The sequence below is a fragment of the Pezoporus wallicus genome, unplaced genomic scaffold, assembly GCF_028554395.1.
Source record: "Pezoporus wallicus isolate ANWC-B61680 ecotype Strahan unplaced genomic scaffold, APGP_CSIRO_Pwel_v1 contig_2908, whole genome shotgun sequence".
In the NCBI taxonomy this organism is placed as follows: domain Eukaryota; kingdom Metazoa; phylum Chordata; class Aves; order Psittaciformes; family Psittacidae; genus Pezoporus; species Pezoporus wallicus.
In genome coordinates, this window is record NW_026642179.1 from 8,259,040 (window position 1) to 8,280,709 (window position 21,670).

General features: G+C 45.3%; 1 protein-coding gene across 2 annotated transcripts in view; it reads right to left on the reverse strand.

Annotated features, from left to right (window-relative positions):
* WEE2 (WEE2 oocyte meiosis inhibiting kinase) overlaps positions 1–21,670 on the reverse strand; it is a 23,422-nt gene continuing 1,752 nt past the window's right edge. The window contains exons 1-16 of one of the 2 annotated variants that reach the window (XM_057427843.1): positions 18,793–19,169; positions 15,553–15,752; positions 14,665–14,713; positions 12,238–12,410; positions 11,486–11,607; positions 10,119–10,265; positions 9,217–9,318; positions 8,806–8,891; positions 7,528–7,698; positions 7,296–7,438; positions 4,839–4,872; positions 3,410–3,470; positions 2,339–2,479; positions 1,598–1,685; positions 1,287–1,375; positions 1–166 (exon numbers count right to left, since the gene is read on the reverse strand). In XM_057427843.1, the coding sequence (XP_057283826.1) occupies positions 120–166; positions 1,287–1,375; positions 1,598–1,685; positions 2,339–2,479; positions 3,410–3,470; positions 4,839–4,872; positions 7,296–7,438; positions 7,528–7,698; positions 8,806–8,891; positions 9,217–9,318; positions 10,119–10,265; positions 11,486–11,607; positions 12,238–12,410; positions 14,665–14,713; positions 15,553–15,752; positions 18,793–19,125 (1,986 nt within the window). In that variant the 5' untranslated portion in view covers positions 19,126–19,169 and the 3' untranslated portion in view covers positions 1–119. Of the gene's footprint in view, positions 167–1,286; positions 1,376–1,597; positions 1,686–2,338; positions 2,480–3,409; positions 3,471–4,838; positions 4,873–6,113; positions 6,432–7,295; positions 7,439–7,527; positions 7,699–8,805; positions 8,892–9,216; positions 9,319–10,118; positions 10,266–11,485; positions 11,608–12,237; positions 12,411–14,664; positions 14,714–15,552; positions 15,753–18,792; positions 19,170–21,670 lie in introns of those variants that run through there. The other variant, XM_057427841.1, reaches the window with a different exon arrangement.

The following is a 21,670-nucleotide window of genomic DNA, read 5'->3' on the forward strand; positions in this document are numbered from 1 at the left end:
TAGGTATCAAAGATTTTATTTACTTTTTAAAGAAACTACAGCAACATACATGATTACAGAATTATGAAGCACTGTAAAACAGAAGGAATGACATGGCCTGGGTCCAAGCACTAATGACCTCACACCTTTTCTTTCATACCACTGTCACTCAGGAAAATCACATTATCTGAAAAGACACAAATAAAATTTAATCTTCAGGACTGTTTTGCTCTGTTGCAAACCCGCACACCCACAAAGGCAACATATTAGTGTTAAAATAAGCTGCAAAGATGTGTATTTTGGAAAACAGCAGATCATAAAAGTGTTAGATACAGGGTTCTTGCTCTGATCCCCTAAAAAGCTGACAATTCAAGGTGACTATATATACTATGAAACAAATGTCCTAAACCTGATGAAAAGCTGCTGAAGTCAAAGATACCAGAAACATTAAAAATAATGGTTTAATTCTTTGACTATGATCTCTATCAGTTACAGCTTATCCCCTTTTTTTTTCTTCGTTGTTTTCAGTATGTGCTACCATGTCATCAGCCTACAGGCCTATAAGCTTGTTTTTCATTAAGCCTCGGTAATTCTAAAGCATCTTGAGTCTGGCGATATTGAACATGAAGAATAAGCCATTAGGATAAATACTAATTAAAAAAAGAGACTGGCTTCTCCCCTCCAGCTGTTTATCAACATCAACCTACAGCCCTGCTAGGTGAACTGTTCATGTGAAAGTCTGATTACTATTGTTTTATAGGGGCTGCAGAGCTGAACATCCAGAATTGTGGTTGGGTTTATTTTTTTCCTTCTTCCCTTCTTCCATTTATCCTTCAGAAATGTTTGTTGTACTACCCAATTATTTTAGCCCTCCATAAACAGAAAAAGTTGAGTTTCCCAGTTCTCTTCATGTCTACCCAAGGGACAAGTCTACTCCCTATCCGTTCTGTGCTCTTCTACTACTGTCTACCCAACTGAGGTCTTTCTAAAGTCTCCACCAAGTCACCCCCACATAGAGTATCTTTCACAAATAGAAGTCCTTAAAATTGGTCCTTCCACACAGTGTATACCTCCTGCACCAAGTGGTTTGCATGAGCAAAAGATGCAACAGTTTGCAACTACATGCTCTCATTTTCTGTGTCTTCCCAACTGGTGCCAGAGGACACCTAGTGGTACAGCCTATTCATTCTCTCAAAATCCTCAGGTGATGAAACTGAGGATAAGACAAGCCACGCTCTACTTCAAAGGTCCTCCACCCATTCTCCATTTTAAAAGGGCAAGGTAGGCCTTAGTGTGTTGTTCCTTACCTGCTATAATTGTTGTGGCCTGACGCCTCACGTTGTTTTTATCGGTATATTCACCATAGTCTATCTTCCCTTCAACAAAGATTCGAGCACTGAAAAAAAAAAAAAAATCAAGAATATGGTTCTTGTCAGAGAACTGTACTGCTGTTTTCTCCTGTTTCTGCATATATAGGCTTTTGCATCAGTCGTTTGAAGCAGGTCTGCTAACTTACTTTAGGACACTTCTATCTGAGCATAGCTTCTGGTCACCATAGTTACTGCATTAATTGATTATTAGGGCATTAAATCCTCAACCACATTTGTTATTCACTTACCCCTTCTTCACATACTGATAGGTAACATCCCTGAGGCCGGGTCTGAAGACAGAGATCCTGTGCCATGTCGTCTTCTGACTGATATCACCTGTTACATAAAAATAGCAAACTTGGATGCTAAATCCTCTTTTTGATGCAAATCTCAGAAGTTAGTTTCAATGTGTTGGTGTTCTCAAATTATGAAAAGTGATTTGAGCATTCAGTCTCCCTCTTCATACTAGAACTCAGTGTTCCACTCATGTGCATCCAAACGGAAGTATCGTGCAGAAACACAGCTCAAACCAAGCAATCAGTTTTCCTGGAAGCCAGTGCTCATACTACAATTTTTTAACTCCTCACACACACCACACTGAACAAAAGTTGGAGAAAGAAAGTGACATCTGTAGCCTTAGACTGATGGAAGAATCAAAGAAAAAAAACAACATCATTCTTCTTTTCTCCCCCCTCCTCCTGGAATATAAATAATAGTATGGAACCTGCTACACCTCTGGCAACCCCAGCAGTGAAAAACTACAACTCAACACTCATTCCCCTCCTCTGGAGGAAGGCCGATATGCAGACCTCTCTTCAGTACATGCTGCTGGGGATCAGTAAGACACATAAATGCAACAGCTTCTCTACTGACCTCAAAGGAATTTCTCTGCACCTGAGAGATGGCAGCCTGAAGACAAAGCATGGTGCTACCAAATATGCAGATGACCTTGAAACACAGCAGAAGAACATTGCTCATTGCAGACTCACCTCCCTGGTTTACCTCACTTTCCCCTGTTCGCCACATCTCATTGGTTGCAAGAGAAAATATGGTAACGGGATTTTTTCCTTCCACTTGCCTCATGATAGGGTCCTGTCCAACCCGACCAAGTAACTGAACACGATTCATGGCTGAAACATGAGACAGTAAATACATATAGAGGTGAATTACGATGTTTCTAATCACGGCAAGTCGTAAGTCTGCAGGTTTTGTCAAGGGCCAGAAAAATTCCTTTCTGCACCTCCTAGCCATTTTTCAAGCTCTTGTGACTTTTGGCTTAGTCAGGCCCTGCAGATGGTTGACTGTGCCTCTACTATCATTATCACTGCTGAATAAGCTCATTTAGAAAGCTAAAGGTTCTTCATTCTTTGTTTCTTTGTTATCTTTTTGACAGACACAACCAAATGTCACTTGAGACTATTCTGCATTTACCTGACATAATGAGACCATAGCATTGCATTGTTTTGTCCTTAAAACAGTATCTTAAAAACAAGAAGATAGCATTATTACACCCTATTCTTTAAATTAGGTGGTCACTTGTTTTTACACAGATACCAGGACTAGGTGGTCACAATTTATTCCTTCTCCTTGTTACAGGACAATTGGAGGTGGTCAGGGAAGCGTCATTCTTGCACAATGAGTGCGTGAATTGAATGGCAAAGTCTAAAGCGTACACCTGGAGCAAATCATGCTGGGGCAGAAGCACCCACACAAGTCCCCCAGGCACATGGGATTCTGAGAAACAAGCACAAGACACCTAAAGGCAGGTATGAGAACACATAACAGCAGCACACCCAAGCCACTGCCACTAATAAAGCACAGCTACATGCCTTTTACAGGTTGTACTCCATGTCAGGGCTTTTTTGCGTTCCCCCTTAATGACTGCTTGACTTACCAAAGACCAGATAAAAAGCTTCTTAAGAGGGTTTATTTGAAACAACGCATTCTTCATTACTGCATTCAGAAGCTACCACTCCTATCTGATTTTCTCCTGGCCTTTCTAAAACTGAGATAAAAACCACACAGAGTAACATCTACAGTTCATCTCAGGAGCTACTTACATCTTTCGAGTACCAATGTACTAACTGCATCAGAGTCATGTCTTACAAACTGTCGAAGCACCTGAAGGAACAGACAGATGTCAGTTTCCAAGATACAAAGTATGAACAGTATCCATGTGCTTTTGCACCTCATTTTCTAAACACAGAGGTTCTGCAAGTACATTCTTTTGGGGCCACTTACAGGGGGACTGAGAGAAGAAAACCATTCAGCTACATGAAACTAATAGGATTATTTAAAAATATATCTGGTTAAACTGGGGTTAATAAGCTATCTACGAAAAAGACTGGCCTAAAGGTATGTCTCCAACAATTATTTCTGAGACATGTGGTAATTACCGCTCTTCTGTAGTACATAACAGGAAAGGGTTGAAGCAGGGGGGTTGTTTAGTTCATTGAGCTTTGGGTTTTGGAAACAAACACAGTTTTGACAGTTTCACCAACTTTCTGCTTCACTTCAGAAATTAACCCAATGTGCCCCAAATGTACTTCTACCTATCGCTGTACGGAATACAATGAGGCACTGATAACCCCTGGTTCCCAAGCAACCAGCAAATCAAGGACACAAAAACCCAAGTGCTGCAGCTAAACACAAGTGAGAAAAAGAAAAGGAACTGACTTGATTCTGGCAAATATAATGTCCTAGTGGAAAGTAGGAGACAATAAGAGCCCAGGAACACCTCTGCAAGAGACCCACATACAGCAACTGCAAGAAAAGCCCATCTTCTGTTACAAGTGGTTGCAAAACTTAAAGGAAGGCGAGGCTGGCAGTCCTGTACTAAACAAAGGAGCTAAACACAACTTGCAAAACTAAAGTTCTTTGATATCCCTGCATGGTTCATTGATGCAGATGCAAATCTAAGACTCATTCCATGTGCAAGCCACGTCTTTTAATGCATTGTTTTTTCAGTAGCTGAGTAATTAATGTCCAGCATTCGCACTGTTTACAGAGCACGAGTGCAAACAGAATCCCCCTCTGTTCTTCATGGGTAGCGCCACATATTTTTCCAGAAATAACATAAACACCACCTGCAGTCCCACGGGAGAATCCAAACTTTCTTTCCTAAAGGTAGAACCGCGCCGGTTCGGGCAGAAAAAGCCGAGGCCCCGCCCCAGAGCGGAGCGCTCCTCCAGGCCGGGCGGCTCGCAGTGCTGAGGCGAGCGGCCTCCCTGCCGCGGGGCGCGGGTTCGGGGTCCCGGGTTTCCCGTGCCCGGAGAAAGGGTTATTACAAGCCCCGCGGCGGGAGAAAGAGCTGGGGCTGCTTCGCGCCGCCGCCACCATCACCCTGCCCCAAGGCGGTCCGCCGTTCCCCCGCCCCGAGCGACCCGGCTGCGTTGCGGGCATCCCGGGGACGTAAATCCAGGGCCAAGCTCCCGCCGGGGCCGCAGCCCAGCCCTTACGGACCCATTAAGCCGCCCCGCACGGCCCTACCTGCCACGCTGGTCTTCGCAACATGCCGCCGTGCCTGAGGAGGGAAAAGCAGGGCTAAAGCAGCGGCGGAGTGCGCCCGGTCCCGTCCGGCCGGCCGCCCGCTCCCGCCCGACCCCCCGCCCTCTGCACCTCTCCCGCCGCAGCCTCGCCGAGGAACGGAAACGGAACGGGAAACCACGGGTCCTCTCCAAAGAGGGTCCGGCAGGAAACGCGGCCCTCAGACCCCGCCGGCGGGTCTGCGGAGGGCCGCGGGGACAGAGGCCCGGGGGGCGAGAAAGTGCTGAGCACCGCGTGTGGGAAAGGGGCGGGCTGCGTGTGACCGAGAGAGCCTGGGGCGCGGAGGGAGGCGCAAGGAGAGAAAGAGCAAGGGAGGCATGGTGTCGTAGGTAAAAAGAATTAAAATCTTTATTTGCACGTTTCCCTTCTTAAAGGGTAGGGTCTAACACATTCTAAAAGCGACGTTTGAAAACTAACTTAAGTAAAACCCGAAAATAACTGAGTTACCAACTTTAGCTTCTCCGTGGTACCAGCACAGCATTCGTGTCCGACTGCCACAGGTAGACATGCGGCCAGCAAGGACTGAGGAAGTTACATTTAGCAGGGGGGTGAGATTTAGCGCACGCACATTTTACATGGGCAATTAAAAAAGAAAAACCCACAAATTTTCTGATTTCCTAGAAGGCCGCAGGCAGGTAGTTTCACCCTATGCAAGATACGGAAGGGAAATAGGTAGAGACCCATCTACCAGCACACCACAGTAATTTACCCCACTTCAGGCAAGGAGTCCTTGCTGACAGGCATAAAACAAGTCAAGCATCAAGGGCTAGTCTGCAAGAGTTTAACCAGTTAGAGGATTTTGTGCTTATTGCTGGAAGCTGAGGGAGGGAAAGTTTTCCATCAACTTCCACAAGTAAGGCTCCTTAACTCAAAAGTGTTTCCTTCTTGTCCTCCCTAGTGAAATGCCTCTCCAATTGCCAGTAACCAGTCTGTCTCCTGATGTGTAGTTAGAACTGTCTATCATAGTCTCTAGCTCCTCACTCCTAGGAGGACCCAGTGTGGATGCTGTCTTCATGTACAGCCACTATCTCCCCTCTAAAGATACACAGGTGGCCAGGCATTAAGACTACAAAAAACATAAGTAACAGGCCCCAACTAAAGAGGGAAATGAGTAGAGGAAATGCCATCCTTTTCCTTGTACAGCAAAGGTATTCTTAGTCTAGAAGAAGACCAATTACACAAGAAATTAGGTAAGATAGAGAGGACAATAATTTATCTCATGATCTGACACTTGTAAACTAGTCATTCTTCCCTCAGCCAATGTTTCATGGTAACTAATGAGGGAACCGAAAACCACAACAGGGAGAGCTAATATGGGGCATTGGTCTGTGCATACCCTCTGCTTTCACAGAGCCATTCAGAGCTTTTTGGACAACACAAGTTCAGTAACCCAAAGTAAAGCTAAATGAGCGACAGCTCTTCCCTCCCACCAGGCGCTTGTTGTGCTTAGGAGAGGTTTCAGACTGCTGCAACTTGACACTTCCTAAGGGCTGGTCCTTCATGAGGGTCTGGGCAAGGCGGGCTGCTTTAAGTTCCCTGCAGGGGGGGGGGGGGGAGACGGGAGAGGAGAGGAAGAAAATCCCCATCAGCTGCAGAAGAAAGCTATGAACAATCTTACTCAAGGGGGTTACTGCAGTACTCCAGCATTGCTGGAGAAGGGCGACTTTCCACCCCAAAGGGCGAGATGAAGAAACTCTGTAAATACCTAATCTACTTCAGAACAGATCAGCTTTGAAGGTTTAACAAAAGAAAGTTACGCATCAGGTTAGCAACACACTGGCATCACTGTGAAGGGTCCCTCACTCCGTTTTTTTCAGATTTGTGAATGGTGGAACTTTGATCAGAGTCATCTCATGCAGCACAAATACCTAAAAGCACATGCTTCTTTTCTATTGCCTTTTCTCCCTAATGCCTGGCTTCCAGAGCATATTCTGTCCTGTCTACATGGAAAACCTATTCCCCAGCTGACTGTTGTGCTAAGAGGGGTCATGGGGCAGATCCTAAATCCCAGTACCTCAAAATGTTACTGCCAAGAGCAGTGAGAGGGAGCAAGGGGAAAGAGGATTATTGCCACCACCTGGAACTTCTCTTCCTGCTGTGCTAGACCAGTGTCTCAGTGCAGTGTAGATTCCTCTTATTGCCCATTGGCTGTATATTGTATCAGTAATTTCCATCACCAGTTTGCCATAAGCATCCAAGTTCACTGCTCTAATTTAGCCAACTCCTCCAAGTGAGAAGTGAGCCACAGCTGCTTGGGCACTACAGGTCCTCGCATCACCCTCCCAGCTCCAGGCAAAGGAGCTGACTGGGTCTTTCTGCACTTTTGGTCTCCCAACACTACTGGTGACCAGCATTTGTCACGCCCATGTCTTCTTGCCTTCATGCTGAAGCCAGCCTTACCTTTCCAGCATGGCAGTCTTGCACTTCTCCACGTTTAGCTGCTTCTGGAGCTGCACTGCTTTTCCACGTGAAGGACGGAGAACTGGATGTTTAGTAAGAGCCATGGCAGAAGGTCTTTCCACTGGGTCGGGATGGATCATGAGCTGGAAGGCAGAGGAATTCAGGGTTTAACACTCCCTCTAGTCACATGCCAACTGGAAAAGCCTCCACCCTGTCAAGACTATTTCTTCACCTTGAGTAGTTCCAGAAAGTGTTGAGGAAGCTTCTGGGGGATCGGTGGGATATTGCCTTTGCGGATATGGTGCCACATGGCCCCGTTGTGAGGCAGTGGTGCTGTGCCAGCTGCTAGTGCTACTGTGAGTGCCAAGGCAAAGATGTCTGCCTTCGGCAAACAGCAGTATTGCTGCAAAGAGAAAAAACCGATATGGAAAGGGAACATCCTGATGCACTGAACAAAGGTGGGTTGGGGTACAAACTCAAATAGAAACAGCCAAACAAATATACATACAACACTGCCTTCACCATCCCAGTTAGTTTTCTTCTTTTTAGGATAAAAACACTGATAGCAGATAACATTGGTAACTAACAGCAAATTGGCTTTCACCCAGTCATGAGGAGCTTGTAGCCCACATTAGGATCATCCCAACAAATCCAGAGGATGGCCTAACAAATGCGTGCCTCCAGCCTACACCACAAGGGAATACGGTAGCCATGCCCAACTCACACTAAAGAACGTATGTGATGTATGGACCTAATGGTTCCTCATCTGTTTGCAGCACAAAAAGATCCTGTCACTTAAACACCTGAGCTGATGAACACATCCAGGCTGGTTGTTACCTTTTGATTCCCTTCTTGTTCACTGACCACAGTGGCAAAACCACAGCCAATGTAAGAGGTGTGTTGTGCCTCCCACCTCTCCACACTATCTGATCAGTGCTTGTTGTACAAGGCATCTACCTGGGATCATATATTATAGAATCATAGAATACTTAGGGTTGGAAAGGACCTTAAGATCATCTAGTTCCAAACCCCCTGCCATAGGCAGGGACACCTCACACTAAACCGTGGCACCCAAGGCTCTGTCCAACCTGGCCTTGAACACTGCCAGGGATGGAGCATTCACAACCTCCCTGGGCAACCCATTCCAGTGCCTCACCACCCTTACAGTAAAGAATTTCTTCCTTATATCCAATCTAAACTTCCCCCGTTTAATCTTCAGTAATCACATCCAGTAGTTCAGTCTCATCTGGGTGTGTATATGAAGTGTCTCCAAACTGATAAAAGGCTTTGTCCCATTCAATAGTTGTAGTAATTTAGTGATAAAGTTACTTACAAGGTATGTTAAATATTCTTGACAAGCCCTATGCCTGTACTGTTCTTAAAGTGTTAGTTTTGCCAATTTCACAGCCAGACCGGACAAAAGAGGAAATAAGGCAAGGAATATGTCAGAGTAATGATTTTACTGTAATTGGTCTCTGCCCACTTCTCACCACCCTGCCAGCAGCAGTACCTCTTGCAAAATCTCATTAGCCAAAAACCGTCTGTCTCCTTCCTCCACCTGGGGGTTTGTTACTGATGTCACATGACCAAGGTCACCTGAGAAAGAACAAGCAACCAATGTAGCAAACTGTAGGTGTCCGTCAATAAAAGCTTATATTTCATAGGCATCAGCAGATCAATTGGGAAATATTGTGTAAGAGAGCAAGCTTGCACCTACTCAGGAATCTGGGCTTGGAAACAAGCACATGAGTTTTCTAGGACTTGTCTCTTTAAAGGAATTAATTCTGGTAAGTAGCAAAAGCATTCAGGACTGTGTTCACAGTTTATTATGCAAGTCTCTTCAGCCAGCAGGACAAAGCAATATCAAGCAGTGGTGAGTAGCCCTAATCTTAAGCCGGTTGTAAAGTGGGCTTAAACCTACCAATCTTATACACCACACTAGAAGAGAATTCATCTTCGCTGTCGCTCTCATCCTGCCCAGCTGGGCTCAAAACTGCCGGCTTGTGACAGATGAAGATATTACCTGCAAGACAGTGAAGTTCAGCAGTTGCGTGATAGCAGCAGCCACACTGCAGCAGCCTGACAGCTTTGTAAGAAATCACAGTTAAGCTAGTTAAGCTTTGCAGCCAGAGAAACTACATACATGCTTCCCACCTGTTAGTCTGCTTTCTGCCCAGCTCACATACTCAGCAATATAGCTGGCAAAAGACAGCTGTATCTTATGCATAAAATATCCCAGTGTTACCAACTTTCCCACCCCTCCCCTCTGCCCCCACCCCAGGACGGAAGCACTTTCATCAGGAAAAGTGAGCTCCCCTGTAAGAATATAACTATGTGACACTGGGGAGAGTAGTGCCCTGGGGGTACCCATCCTCAGCTGCAGAGAGAAAAGCTTGTACTATTTTTTTTTGCAGGAACTTAATCTCTCACAGTAGGTACAATGAATATTCACTCATCAGCTCTCACATGCAAAGGTCAAGTGTCGTGGAACTAGACAACTGCAAATAAGGATCATCATCGTCATTAGCAGCCCTACTCGCTCCACCAGTATCAAAGCGATTCCCATGAGCTAGGATTACGAAGATGGTGAGACAGAAGTAAAATGCTGCCAAGTGTCAGCAAAGTCTCAGTCTCAGATCAGCAATAATGACAAGATCAAACACCAAACCAAAAAAAAAAAACACAAGACATTCACCTTGTAAGGCAAAGTCCTCTTTCCTTAGAGGCATTGTAATAGGTCCAGCCAGAAGGACCTGTTACAGGTGCTGTCCCTGGAGCATCACTTGGAGACCCCTCCACAAAGAAGGGGAGTGCTATACTTACTGGGTTTGATATCCAGGTGCACAAGGCCAGAGTTGTGGATGTATTTTAGCCCCATGGAGACTTGTAACAATATTTCTTTCAGCTCTGTTTCTGAGAAATAGTGGCCAAGCTTTGCATTTTCCAGCAGCACATCCTGGAGACTCCCACCTAGGTGAAAAATGGTCAGTCAGACCTGACAAAGATTTTATGGAGCAGCATGTTCAAAACAGCTTAGTAGAAACTGTTGCCCAGAGAAAGTGCAGGCTTCCTAGTGACAAACCCTGGCCAGACCAGTTACATACGCTCTAGTGATCAAACTAGGATATCACCATTTGGCTTCAGCCTTTCTGCTAGCCAAAGACTGAGCAACTGCAGTTCTAACTACAGCACCAGAAAGGCTGACCTGATAGTGATGCTGCTGCATGCCAAAAGTGTAAAAGTTACTTTTCCCATGCTAACAGGCAAAAAAAAAACAGGTATGTGAATGGTGGAGCAAGGAAGTTAAGCTCCCGCTGGCAGATTTGATTGAGGAATGTAACATCTGGCACACAAAAGAGCTTTGTGGGTCTCCGTCAAGGCACTCTGGCTATTTCAGGACTAGCCAGTGCCGTAACCCTTCTTCCTCATCAACTTGCATTTCATCACCTTTCCTTTGGTCTCTGGTTTTCATCCTCTACAACACAAGAAATGCATCAGTGCTGCAGCAATGATAACTAATTTGATGGTTACCTCCACCAGATTTGATGTCATTACTCCAAACAGATATCACCACTCATCACTGAGTCCCAGGACTGCAGAAGCAGTTGAAAGATGAGAGCTACATATTTGCCTTCAGTTCCTCTGGTAGCAGAGGTGTCTTTTACAACGTCTCCCAGTGTTTGGGAGTTTGCCAAGGGCAAACTCAAGTACAAGTGTACCACCCTGCCTGCAGCACCCCACTTATAGTTTACCTCATTATTTAGCTCAGTTCCTTTGCAGCTGTTGAGCACTAGTCATTCTTCAGATCATTATTCTCCTCCATTAAGAAGGGTTTGTTTCCAAGATACATGCACTTAGCTTACCTGCTCGAGTCACTCAGATCAGCTTTTACCTGAGCGGTCCCAGACACAGCTCTAAGCATCAGCATGAGGAATACTTCTCCCAGGCCAGCCAATACAGACGAACAGGTCTTAAATTCCCACAAATTACAGGGTATTCACTACTTGTAAGGCATTAGCACCATTCAGAGGTTTGTCTAAATATTATGAACCCTTACTGGATTCTCCATGGCACTGTAGCCCCAATGCAGCTGGCCTAATTGTAAACCAAAATGTTCCATATTCAAGTACAAAAGCAGGTACCTGCACCCATCCCAAGACCTCAGGCTTTAACAACACCACAGCTCTTACCATCACAGTACTCATTTTGGATGATCATGTGGTCATCCTCTGCCCATGCCGAGTAGTAGCGTACAACATGGGGGTGGTGTCCAAGGACAGCATGAGCATAAACCTCGCGCAGTGCCACGTGCCTGGAGAAGCATGCACAGGGAAAGCAGTGTGACAGGGTGTGACTGCTTGGGACGAGAAGGGGAAGCCTGGTTTGCAGCCTGGCTTGGGAAAGGGAAAGTAGAGGTGTTTAGAACTTTCTGTTCGGTTTTGGCAGACTGTCTGGCTCTCACAGCTGCTGAAGCAAAACTTAGCCATGCTCAAATGTACTGAGCAGCTGTCAAAAACACAAATCACTGAGCAAGTCTTGTTAAAGAGGTAAAGGCAGCTTCAAAAGCTTTGCTTTAGCACGCAGGACAACATTAGCTGGTCAATGTAAGCAGTGCTGGCTGCACAGCAGGGCAGGGACATACCACAAATCAGCTGTCTGACAGTTACTTTAAAGATACCAGCTGCATGGACATGAGGAGTTCAGGTAAGCTGTCATCTCTCTTTGCAATGTATGTGGCTTCTTCCCTTTCTCAGGCATTTATATCTGATAGTCCTAAAGTGGTAACTTCCCCCATTCTCCCTGCTATTTCTTGGCAATGCAATAGCAGCCAGTTTTTGCTTATGCCACCCCTCAGATACCTTTACATCCACACTCCCTCCCATCACACCTCCCAAGAACATGCCCATCATTTCATCTGGCAGTTTCTAGCTAGCACACTCACTCATCAGAGGATCCTGCCAGAGGCCTTTTGGAGCGTTTGATGGCATAAACACATCCATCAAGGCGTTTGATGCACTTGTAGACAGAGCCAAATTCCCCCACACCAATTCTTTCTAGCTCCAGGAACTCCTTCTTGTAACGGGAAACCATGTTGCTCTCTTTCAGAGGGTATCTCTACAAGGTCACAAAAACAAGGCAAGTATGAGTTTAGATATTTAGATATTAACACCCATCATGTTTTTAGAGCTGGTGTGCGCTTGTTGTCACAAAGCACCCATGTTGCTCCCTTTCCCATTGTGAAAGTTCCTTCTTGAAATGCTCCCTTTCACTTAAGCATGTTGTGCTTTTTTCCTGACCACCTGACAAAGGTGGTCAGCTCATTGTATGTGCCTAAGCCTCCTTGAGTTATGACCATCACACACGCCTTTTCTCTTTGCCACCCTGCCCATTTTCTAGACCTGCGGCTAACAGAGTCAGGGATGAACAGCAGGCACCAACAAAATATTTGTCTTCTGCCCAGCTACTGCAGGCTCAAGACAACCCATTACCAGCCTTGCTAGATGGACATCCAGTACCTCTGAATTAGACTCCTATACTGAACTTCTTTAAACAAGTGCTATTGCCTACTTTGAGCTCAGAAGAGAAGCTCATTGTGTTGGCTTAATGCAACCACAGCTATGCAAGAACTGCTTTACTCTGGCATCTAAGGCAGCCTGCAGCAAGGACGTTCTGCACGATTTCAGGCTCTCATCATGTTCGAAGTACCAGCTGTTGACTAATAGCAGTTTAGCAGATCTCAGTGTATCTGTTTGTATTCCCAACAATTTCTCACCAGGAGCCACTTCTCCACAAAAGGCTGAAAGCCTGCAGAACAGCTGGAACATCATTATTGCTACACTAAGGGTCATTAGGGAAATAGGAGCTGCTGGTACTGCTTGTAGCATGATGCCAACCGACAGGAAAATAACTGAAGGGGAGATAAGTAAAGAAGAGATAAGCAGTGAAGCATGAAGTGAACAATGAGAGAGTGAACTAAGTAACTTCTCTTCATCCTCCTGCATCTCTTAGTTTCTGCACACTGGTTTCCACAGAAACCCCTTCTGTGATTGCTGTAGTATATGGTATATATGACCTTAAAAGTGGGAGTAAAGAGTTGGTCCCCACAGCCAGCAAGATGTGGCTCGTACAAACCAGCAACCCTTCACAGCAGGTTGTATTTCATAAGGCAGCTATATTTTATAGTATCTTAAAAAGCTCAGGGAATAAAGATACTTACTAGTACACAATTATGTGTCTATATTACATATTCATTCTAATCAGCACTTCATCAGAATATTTCAGTAAGTCATTTGAGGCTTTCTTCCGGGGGGGGGATATAAATTGTGGTAGCCCCGGGTATTACCTAGTAGAATATTTAGTCTGCTGCTGTATTTTTTCCATGCAGATAAGTTTTTCTGCAATACCAGTCTCGTCGGCCAGAGGGTACCATTATTCTTTAGTAAGCCTAAGTATTTCACAATTACAATGAACAATTCTACTTACTTTCACAAGACAAGAGACTTCCTTCAAGGAGCTGCTCAGGAAAATTGAGATTCTTTCCTCATCTGAAGTCAGATATTTAATTCAGGCTTGGCTTGCTTTCCATAAACCAGCTGGATGAGTACCTTCCCCCAGATAAATTGGGAATAAGGAAGAAGGCTGCAAGATACGGTTTCCCACACCAGCTGCCCATCTCTGCCAGTGCAAGTGGGGGTACATGATACCTTACACCCTGCCCCATGCAGCCAGGTCAGCACACCCTACCACTGAGACTTGCCAGGAAAGCACAGACATCAAGAACAGCAAGAGAACTTAGGTTTGAATTGCAAGACAGCATTTGCTGTCCTGTAGCTACATAATCTGTGAAGGGACCTTCCCTTGGGCCCCAAGATGCACAGACACCCTGCAGCTGGACATTTTCCTACTGAAGTACAGAACTTGCTGCCTTGCTTCAGAAGTTTGCCATTGTAACTACTGCAATTGAAACTCTGCCTTCAGTACTTGCCCACACCAGAGCTGTTCAGCTCACCACTTGTGTTTTTGCAGTGCAGATCCATATATTATTTGCAATATAGAAGTATCCAAAGATGCTCAGTACACCAATTCATACAAACAGCAATAAACCTGCTTTTTCAAACCACAAAGGTACAGTCACTATTTACACCAACTCAATAATACAGCAGTACAGTTCTCCCTAAGGAACCTAAATTACATTCTATTTCCTAGAAAGACCTCCTGACCAAAAATCAATGAGTTTTTAGGCTTACTTGTCAAAGTGTCAGATCTGCCACCGTGATTTATACTCCAAAAGCAGAATAGATTTCATCAAGCACCAAATCTTTACAAGCATCTTACTCCATCTGTGGGGGTGAAATATACAGACACTCACCAGTGTAGGTAGCTCCCGTTTTGTTTTACTTCTTGGATCAGGATCCCTCCTATAACAGAAGTTTAGGAAAATCTGGATTTATCATTTCAAGGCAGCAATCCAACTGAGATTTGAAATGAAAACATTTTTCAAGAGAACCTCCAAACCTTGTGTGTTTTGTAGAGTGTTAATATACAACCACTTTCTAGTTGAGGCCTTAAAGACTGTAGTCCCAGGCTAGGAAGCCTTCTGTTTCCGTTAGAAAGCCTCCACATATCAACTTCAGTACTGCTCACAGGACTGATTGATTGTTCAGGGCATCATTCTCCTGGCCACCTTATTACTGGTGAAGCTGCACTGGACAATGACCTTGTACAACAAGCTCCTAGTGAAGAAGAGAACTGCTCCACTGTGATTTCAAAGGGGAATCCTAGCTGTGCATCTGTTACAGTCAGGGCCAGGAGTTGTAGTGCACAGGTATTTGACTGTGTTTGTGTCTTGGTTAACCTGGATGAGATCTGGAGCTTCTGCAGGTCAGCAATAGCCTGCACCCATCTTAAAAGCTATATTTCATGCAAACATGCATCTAATTTCTTCCAAGCTGTGGGTATAATCCTAACTGAATCAAGTTCCTCTCCACCCATGGCCAAGAAAGAGAGGTACAATTTTCCCCTACAGCCATAGCATTGAGGTTAGCTGTTGGTGCCTCACATTTCTGAACAAAAGGAAACAACTTACTTTATTTATATTCCTAATACCTTCGTGTGTCTGATAATGTTTGCTCTGCACCAATGAATACTACAGAAGTGAATGATTCATTGTTAGCAAACAAGTCCAGGTACTAGACCATCTCCATCATTACTACTCACAGCCTCCTTCCAGCCTGTTATTTAAGGGTAGTTCACTTACAGCTCTCCTCTGGTCTTCTGCTTGGCATTAGGAAGAAAGAGCATTTGTCGATACGACTCTGGTGTAAAGGGGTTAATGTTGACAAGAGGTGCTTGGGTAGAGTCATCCAGTTCAGCACCAGGAGTAAATCTCAGATGTCGGAAGCCTTTGTGTGGGACCTTTGTCCCAGATGAAGGAAAAGCTGTCTTCGATAACAGGCTCTGTATTGAGGGGGGAAAAAAGGGGGGGGGAAGATAGCCAAGCATTGCTTTTGTTGCTGCAGTATCAGAATAAAGTCTTTGCTCTCCTGCAAATCAAGGAGAACTCTGCTCCCTTCCTCAGAACAGCTGAATCATTAAATCCCTGCATCCCCGATTTAGTCCTGACAGTTTTCTTCTCCTTCTACAGAGTATTACATTGCTTGCTAAGCGCTTTCAGACTCTATTCTCTGCTCACTTGGGTGAGGCCTGCAGAGCCATTTTGGCAAGCACAGTCCTAAAGAGGAGCCAGCTGCTCATCTTTCCCACCTACAGAGTCACAGAAATTACATCATATGTTGTATTAACATGGAAGACTCAGTTCTGCCAAGCAGGGACTGTTGCATCAGTTTGGTCAGGACAGGTTTGTCAGAAGATGAGATAGAACAAGTTTCCTTTTGATTCCCCAGCAATAGGCAGCATTAGCATAGGGGAAGTTGGTAAAAGTATTTTTATATGGCTACTGGCAAAGTGACCAGAAAACAGTTCTTGTCAGGAAGAAAACAAAGTTTCAGAAAGCTAAGTTCAGAAGGAACCTCTGGATCCTCTATAGTTCAGCTTCCCACAGAAGAACTTTGGGTTTCACCTACCAGTCCAAAGCCTTGAGCTGATTAATGCATAACTTCAGAGAACCACCCTATCTTGATCTGAAGACAGAAGAATCTACACTTGCTGTGATTTTACCCCTTGGGTAACCCTCAACCTTTTGAAATATAAGTTTGTTTTTTGACTTCAGCAGAGTGGTGTTAGGTCTAAAGGCGGTTTTAATATATCCCACCCCTAGTTAAAAGTCCTTCAAGAATCCAGAACTCTACCTGTCATGAAGATCAAGATACTTCTCTATGCTTTTGATCCAACAGTGGTCTTACTCTTGTGACCAGAAGCATCGCTCCAGGATCATATCTAGAGTTTCTCCCGTCTCTTATTAAAAGCTTTTGAGGATAAAATCCTTTAAAAGCTGCATGTAGTATCCTGCATCCACCTAGTTGATGCTGCACTCATGGATATAGCTACTTCTGGGACATCACTCTGTTTCTATACCACACTTGGAATTTCAGCTACTTGTTTACCATGAATCTGGAAGTGTTTATTGATCACTTTCTCATGCTCTGGTTTGCATCTCCTTGCTCTTGGATGGAAAAGCTCTGCATATGAACATATCAAAAGCAGTAGATGTCCAAGCCCAATTTACCCAGCAGCTTAGAAGCTCTGTAGAACTGCAGCTATGTTCTAGTGTAAATGCAAGAAAGGGACCTAAAATACCATTGTAGCCTGCTGTTATGTGCATGCAATTCCCATCTGCTCTACTAGGGCTCTATTTTGTAATCAAACAGACTTGCCTCCAGTATCATCATCTGAGAGTAGCTGCTGCCATATAGTGTAAGCAACTAGCTCTAGCAATCTGTTCCAGGATTGGGTAAGTCTGCAATCATAATGTATCACATAGACACACGCATCCTAGCTGGGGCCCCAGTGCTCATCTGTCTGCAGCTGGATGCGACTCTGCTCTTACCCTTACTCTTGCTTTCAAGTGTTCTGAGATCAATGCTCCCAGCCTTGTTTATAAGCAGATTTAGGCTCTTTAGAGCCCACCTTTTGCAACATACTTGGAAACAAAGACCTTTATCCCATAAGACAGCAAAGGAGAAGAAATTGTTGGTTTAGTGCAATTGCTGCTCATGGGCTACAAGGTGACAAGCCACAAGTCTTGAAGCATCCAGCCAACATTTCAGCTACACAAAAGCACACACTGAAAGCACCCTCCACTACCAGTAGATTATCTGGTCTGGAAGAGATTTGAAACCTCTCACCTATGTTCAGGTGAGATTCAGGGAGTTTTCATATAAATGGTCATTGCAGAAAATTCTTGGAGTGACACAATTTAGAGCCACTTTCCCCTAGGGAGTGGCAGGCCATTCCTCAGTAAACATGGCAACAGAAAAGGTCAAATGTGGGCACAGGATCATCCTTCTCCCTACACAATCAGCTTTCTGGAGGGCAGAAGTACTAAAAGGACTGATCTTCTGTTACCACTTAAGCAAAGGAGCAACTAGGCTATCAGTAGAGCAGGAATATAGAGCAGGAGAGAGGACTGAAAGAGCTACTTTTGTTGTAAGTCTCTGAATGCTAAAAGCCCATGCATAAAACAGAAGCTATCTAGGAACAGAGGAGCTGGTGGCAAGCCTCCACTTGTGCTTACAGAAGACAAGGCAGATACATTATATTCCATACAAGAAATTTCACAGCAAACAGGTGCTGGGAGTATTCTTCCAAGAAACTCAATAGATAAATTACATTTTAGGACAGTGACAAAAGGAAGACAGGTAACCTTCCTCCACAAGCACACACTGATTTGTTACCCCAAATCCCACAGGGGATTTGCTAACCTGGGGAAGTCTCGCTTTCCCCAAATTCACTGAGCAGCTCAGCTCCACAGAAAAAGAGAATGAGCATCAGTGGACAGCAACCTCATTGGAAGCAATCAAGACTTGCCAAAGTATACCCCAGCCACCACACCATTCCCAGATTTCTCTTTCAAGAGAAAACCCACTTGCATTGAAAAAACGTACTGAACAGAGCAGTCGGGAAAGGTGCCCGTCTCCAAGCTCCCCTTAGAATGATGAGCTCCTTGAAAGGAGAGGGAGATGCACTTACCCTCTGGGAGAACATTGCTACATAGATGTCCACTGCCCTAAATAGAACGCAAGGGGCGCATGGGCAACCAAGGCACTTGGTTGCCTGAGTTTTGTGGTTTTTTTTAGCTCAGAATTACCTGATGCTAACTAATAAGCTTTAGCAGCAGCTTGGAAAGATTCAAGACTCCGCTCCTACACACAGGTGTCTATTCACACCTACAATATAACCCTTTGATGGCTAAGGAGCTCATGGTCCAGGTTTCTAAGAGCAAAGAGAAGCAACAGATCTCCTCACCACCTATGCAGCAATGCAACAACAATGCTGGAGATCTTGCCAACTCAGACACAGAGAGAATACATGCCCTTACCTTGGGAGTGTGCGGGGTGTCACAGAGCTGCAGCTTTTTCCAGGTGATGTGCAGTGGTGTCTCAGCATCACCCAGCCTCTTGCACGCGACTGGGGAATGCACCACGGTAGGACTCATCCAGGCTTTTGTCCTGTTCAGGAAGATGTCACTAAGCTTCTTCGGAGGGGTTGCTGGCAGAGGGCTGCTCCCTTGACACTTCAGGAGCTCGCAGCTCCTGGAGGGGCTGGAGCTCAGGCTGTCCTCCTCATTTATACTTCTGTCTTCACTCTCTTCACCACAGCTGGAAAAGTCCAGACGCTGAATGAATTCGTCACTGTTGTCCCAGTCATCCATCTCACCATATGAAACAGAACAGAGCTGGTATGATACTGGCCTGCCTTGTTAGAGGGAGAAGGACAGAGAGAGAGAGAAAGGAAGAGAACATTACTTACACAGGCAGAATAACTTATCCTCTTCCTTGCCTTATCAAGACATTAGCTCTACTCGTCACATGGACCCCCCACCCAATCCCACATACACAGAAGCCTTGATCACTTGTTGACGTTGTTTGATGGCATTGATTAGGGAAAGTACCCCAAAATTATCAAGTATAAATCCATTCAGCTACTGCTCATGTAACAGATCTTCTGTGTGTCTTACTGGCACAAGTCAGGCACAGCTCAGAAGTCAGTGCCTTTCCCAGTAAACCCACAGGAAAACTTCTCCATCTACCAATACCTTATCCACTACTCTCATCACACATAGAAACAGAGCTTCCATCATGCTAAATGTGGACAACACACGCCAGCCCTCATCCTATTCTCCTCCAAATTTCACAACCAGAAAAAAAACCCATGCCACATACAGCTGTAAAAGCAGAGGGTGCCCCAAGGTAACTACCAGATACCCTACAGACAACTCTTCTCCTGGCCAGGCACATATATAACCACCCCACACAGCTGGACCATTGCTAATGGGAAACTGACAGCACCTGAGCACAGTTGCCTGGTGGCCGAGGGGTTCTGCTGTGGATGTGGGTTTTATGTGCTTGCAACCAGCTCTGCAGGGAGGCAGGGCTCCCTCTGACTCATCTTGCTTCTGCACGCTCTTCCCTCCTCCAGCTTTCCAGGGCCTGCAGGGAGGTGATGTTTGCTGACAGCCAGTCTGCTCCATGATAATCCCATCAGAGATGTAGTCTTTGTGGGCTTTACTTGTATGAGTGATTACTCTAATGATAACAGGGTCCTGTGCTTCCTTAAGTCTGAATTTCACTTCCTGCAATTTAGATGCATGTTTAGACAAGCACTGCAGCCTGCATGGAGAGGCTAATTTGGGCTAAGTAGCCTGTGATCAGGGGGCATTCCCATGGGACAATAAAGGGCCATGTTGATCTGAGGTCATGCAGTCCTCCTAACCTGGTCTTTGAATTAAATGTCTGGCCACACAGGTCTCTGAAGTTGCCTGTTCAGACTGTGATGGACAATTCATTTGGTACAAGACACCCAAGCAGTGTCAGGGGAACATGCCAGGAGCTCAGTAGTGCTTTTTACTGCTTGCATCTGTCCTAGAGGATGTAGTGTTTCTTCCAGACACAGAGCCTGTTGCTGTTATGCAGACTCCTTTCCCTGATCCAAAAGCCTTGCAGTGCTGGTGCTGGCTGCTTTCTCTGTGAAAAGCTGTCTGCAGCATCTGAGTAGCTGAGATCATGGGACAGGACCACTTTAGTTCTGCTGTGATCTGACTGTATTAATGAGATGTTCAATACTTGGAGCCTTGAATAGGAATATTTCATTTTAAATCTGAAGAAATAATGCTTTCAAGTCGCTGCATCTGCATTTTGATGAATAACCCCGCAATGAAACCCCTTCTGACCAAAGCTTTAATCCCATCTGAAATATTTTTTGATTTATTCCCCCCCCCCCCCCCGTGTCCATTTTCTAAGGAGGAATGTGATATGTAAAGGAGAAAAGGTGGACTTGCTGCACTTGCTGCCAAGAAGGCCCCACTTGTTCATCTTGCATCTTCTAACTAAAAGTCACCACATTTTATCATAGAATTGTAGAACCATGGTTTGGGTTGGAAAGGACCTTAAGATCATCCAGTTCCAACCCACTGCCATGGGCAGGGACACCTCACACTAGACCAGGTCACTCAAGGCCCCATTTCTGTTTCTTTTCAGGAGGACTACCTAAAGATCTGGGTCAATTTTCTTAGCCCTCAGGAGGGAACACGTGTTCATTTTCTTTTGAGGGTGAGTTTTTCCCCTGAAAGGGTCACATCCTCTCCTGTCCTACCTCTTTTCGTATTTGGAGAAATAACAAAGTAGAAAATGTGGCCTTTGTTTTTTGTATGTGTCCAGCATGCCCTCAGCATGCTCAGAGTGCAGGCCAAAGCAGTGTAAATAGCTCTGGTGCCACCAGGTCTCTTGTTACCAGAAGCCGAGAGCTTGGGGGGGTGATGACAGTTCACATACCGCAGAATAGCCGGCGCTGGCAGCCTCTGCTCCCCATGGCAGGCTGCTCTCCTCACCGCATCCCCTCCTCCTGCCTGGGTGCACCACAAATAGCCCGTGTGTGTGGTGGAGGAATTCTTATTCCAGATTTGTTTCCCCTGCCTGGATCTCTGGGGGACAGACTGACGTTCGTGCCAGCTCCACTGTGGGGATGGAGAGGAGAGAAACGAGCTGTCGCTTTAGCATCACTGACGTGCAAAGAAAATATTCATCAGAATGAAGCTTGGCACTGTCTGTATGGGTAAAGTGAAGCATGTGGCCAAGTATTTGCAGAATCCGGCTTTTCTTTATACAGTAACAAATAATGTGCAGAGTTTGGGTTTTTTCTATACCAGTCACCTTCCACGAAAGACTCCATCTGCTAAATGCCACCTACTGCAGTTTATA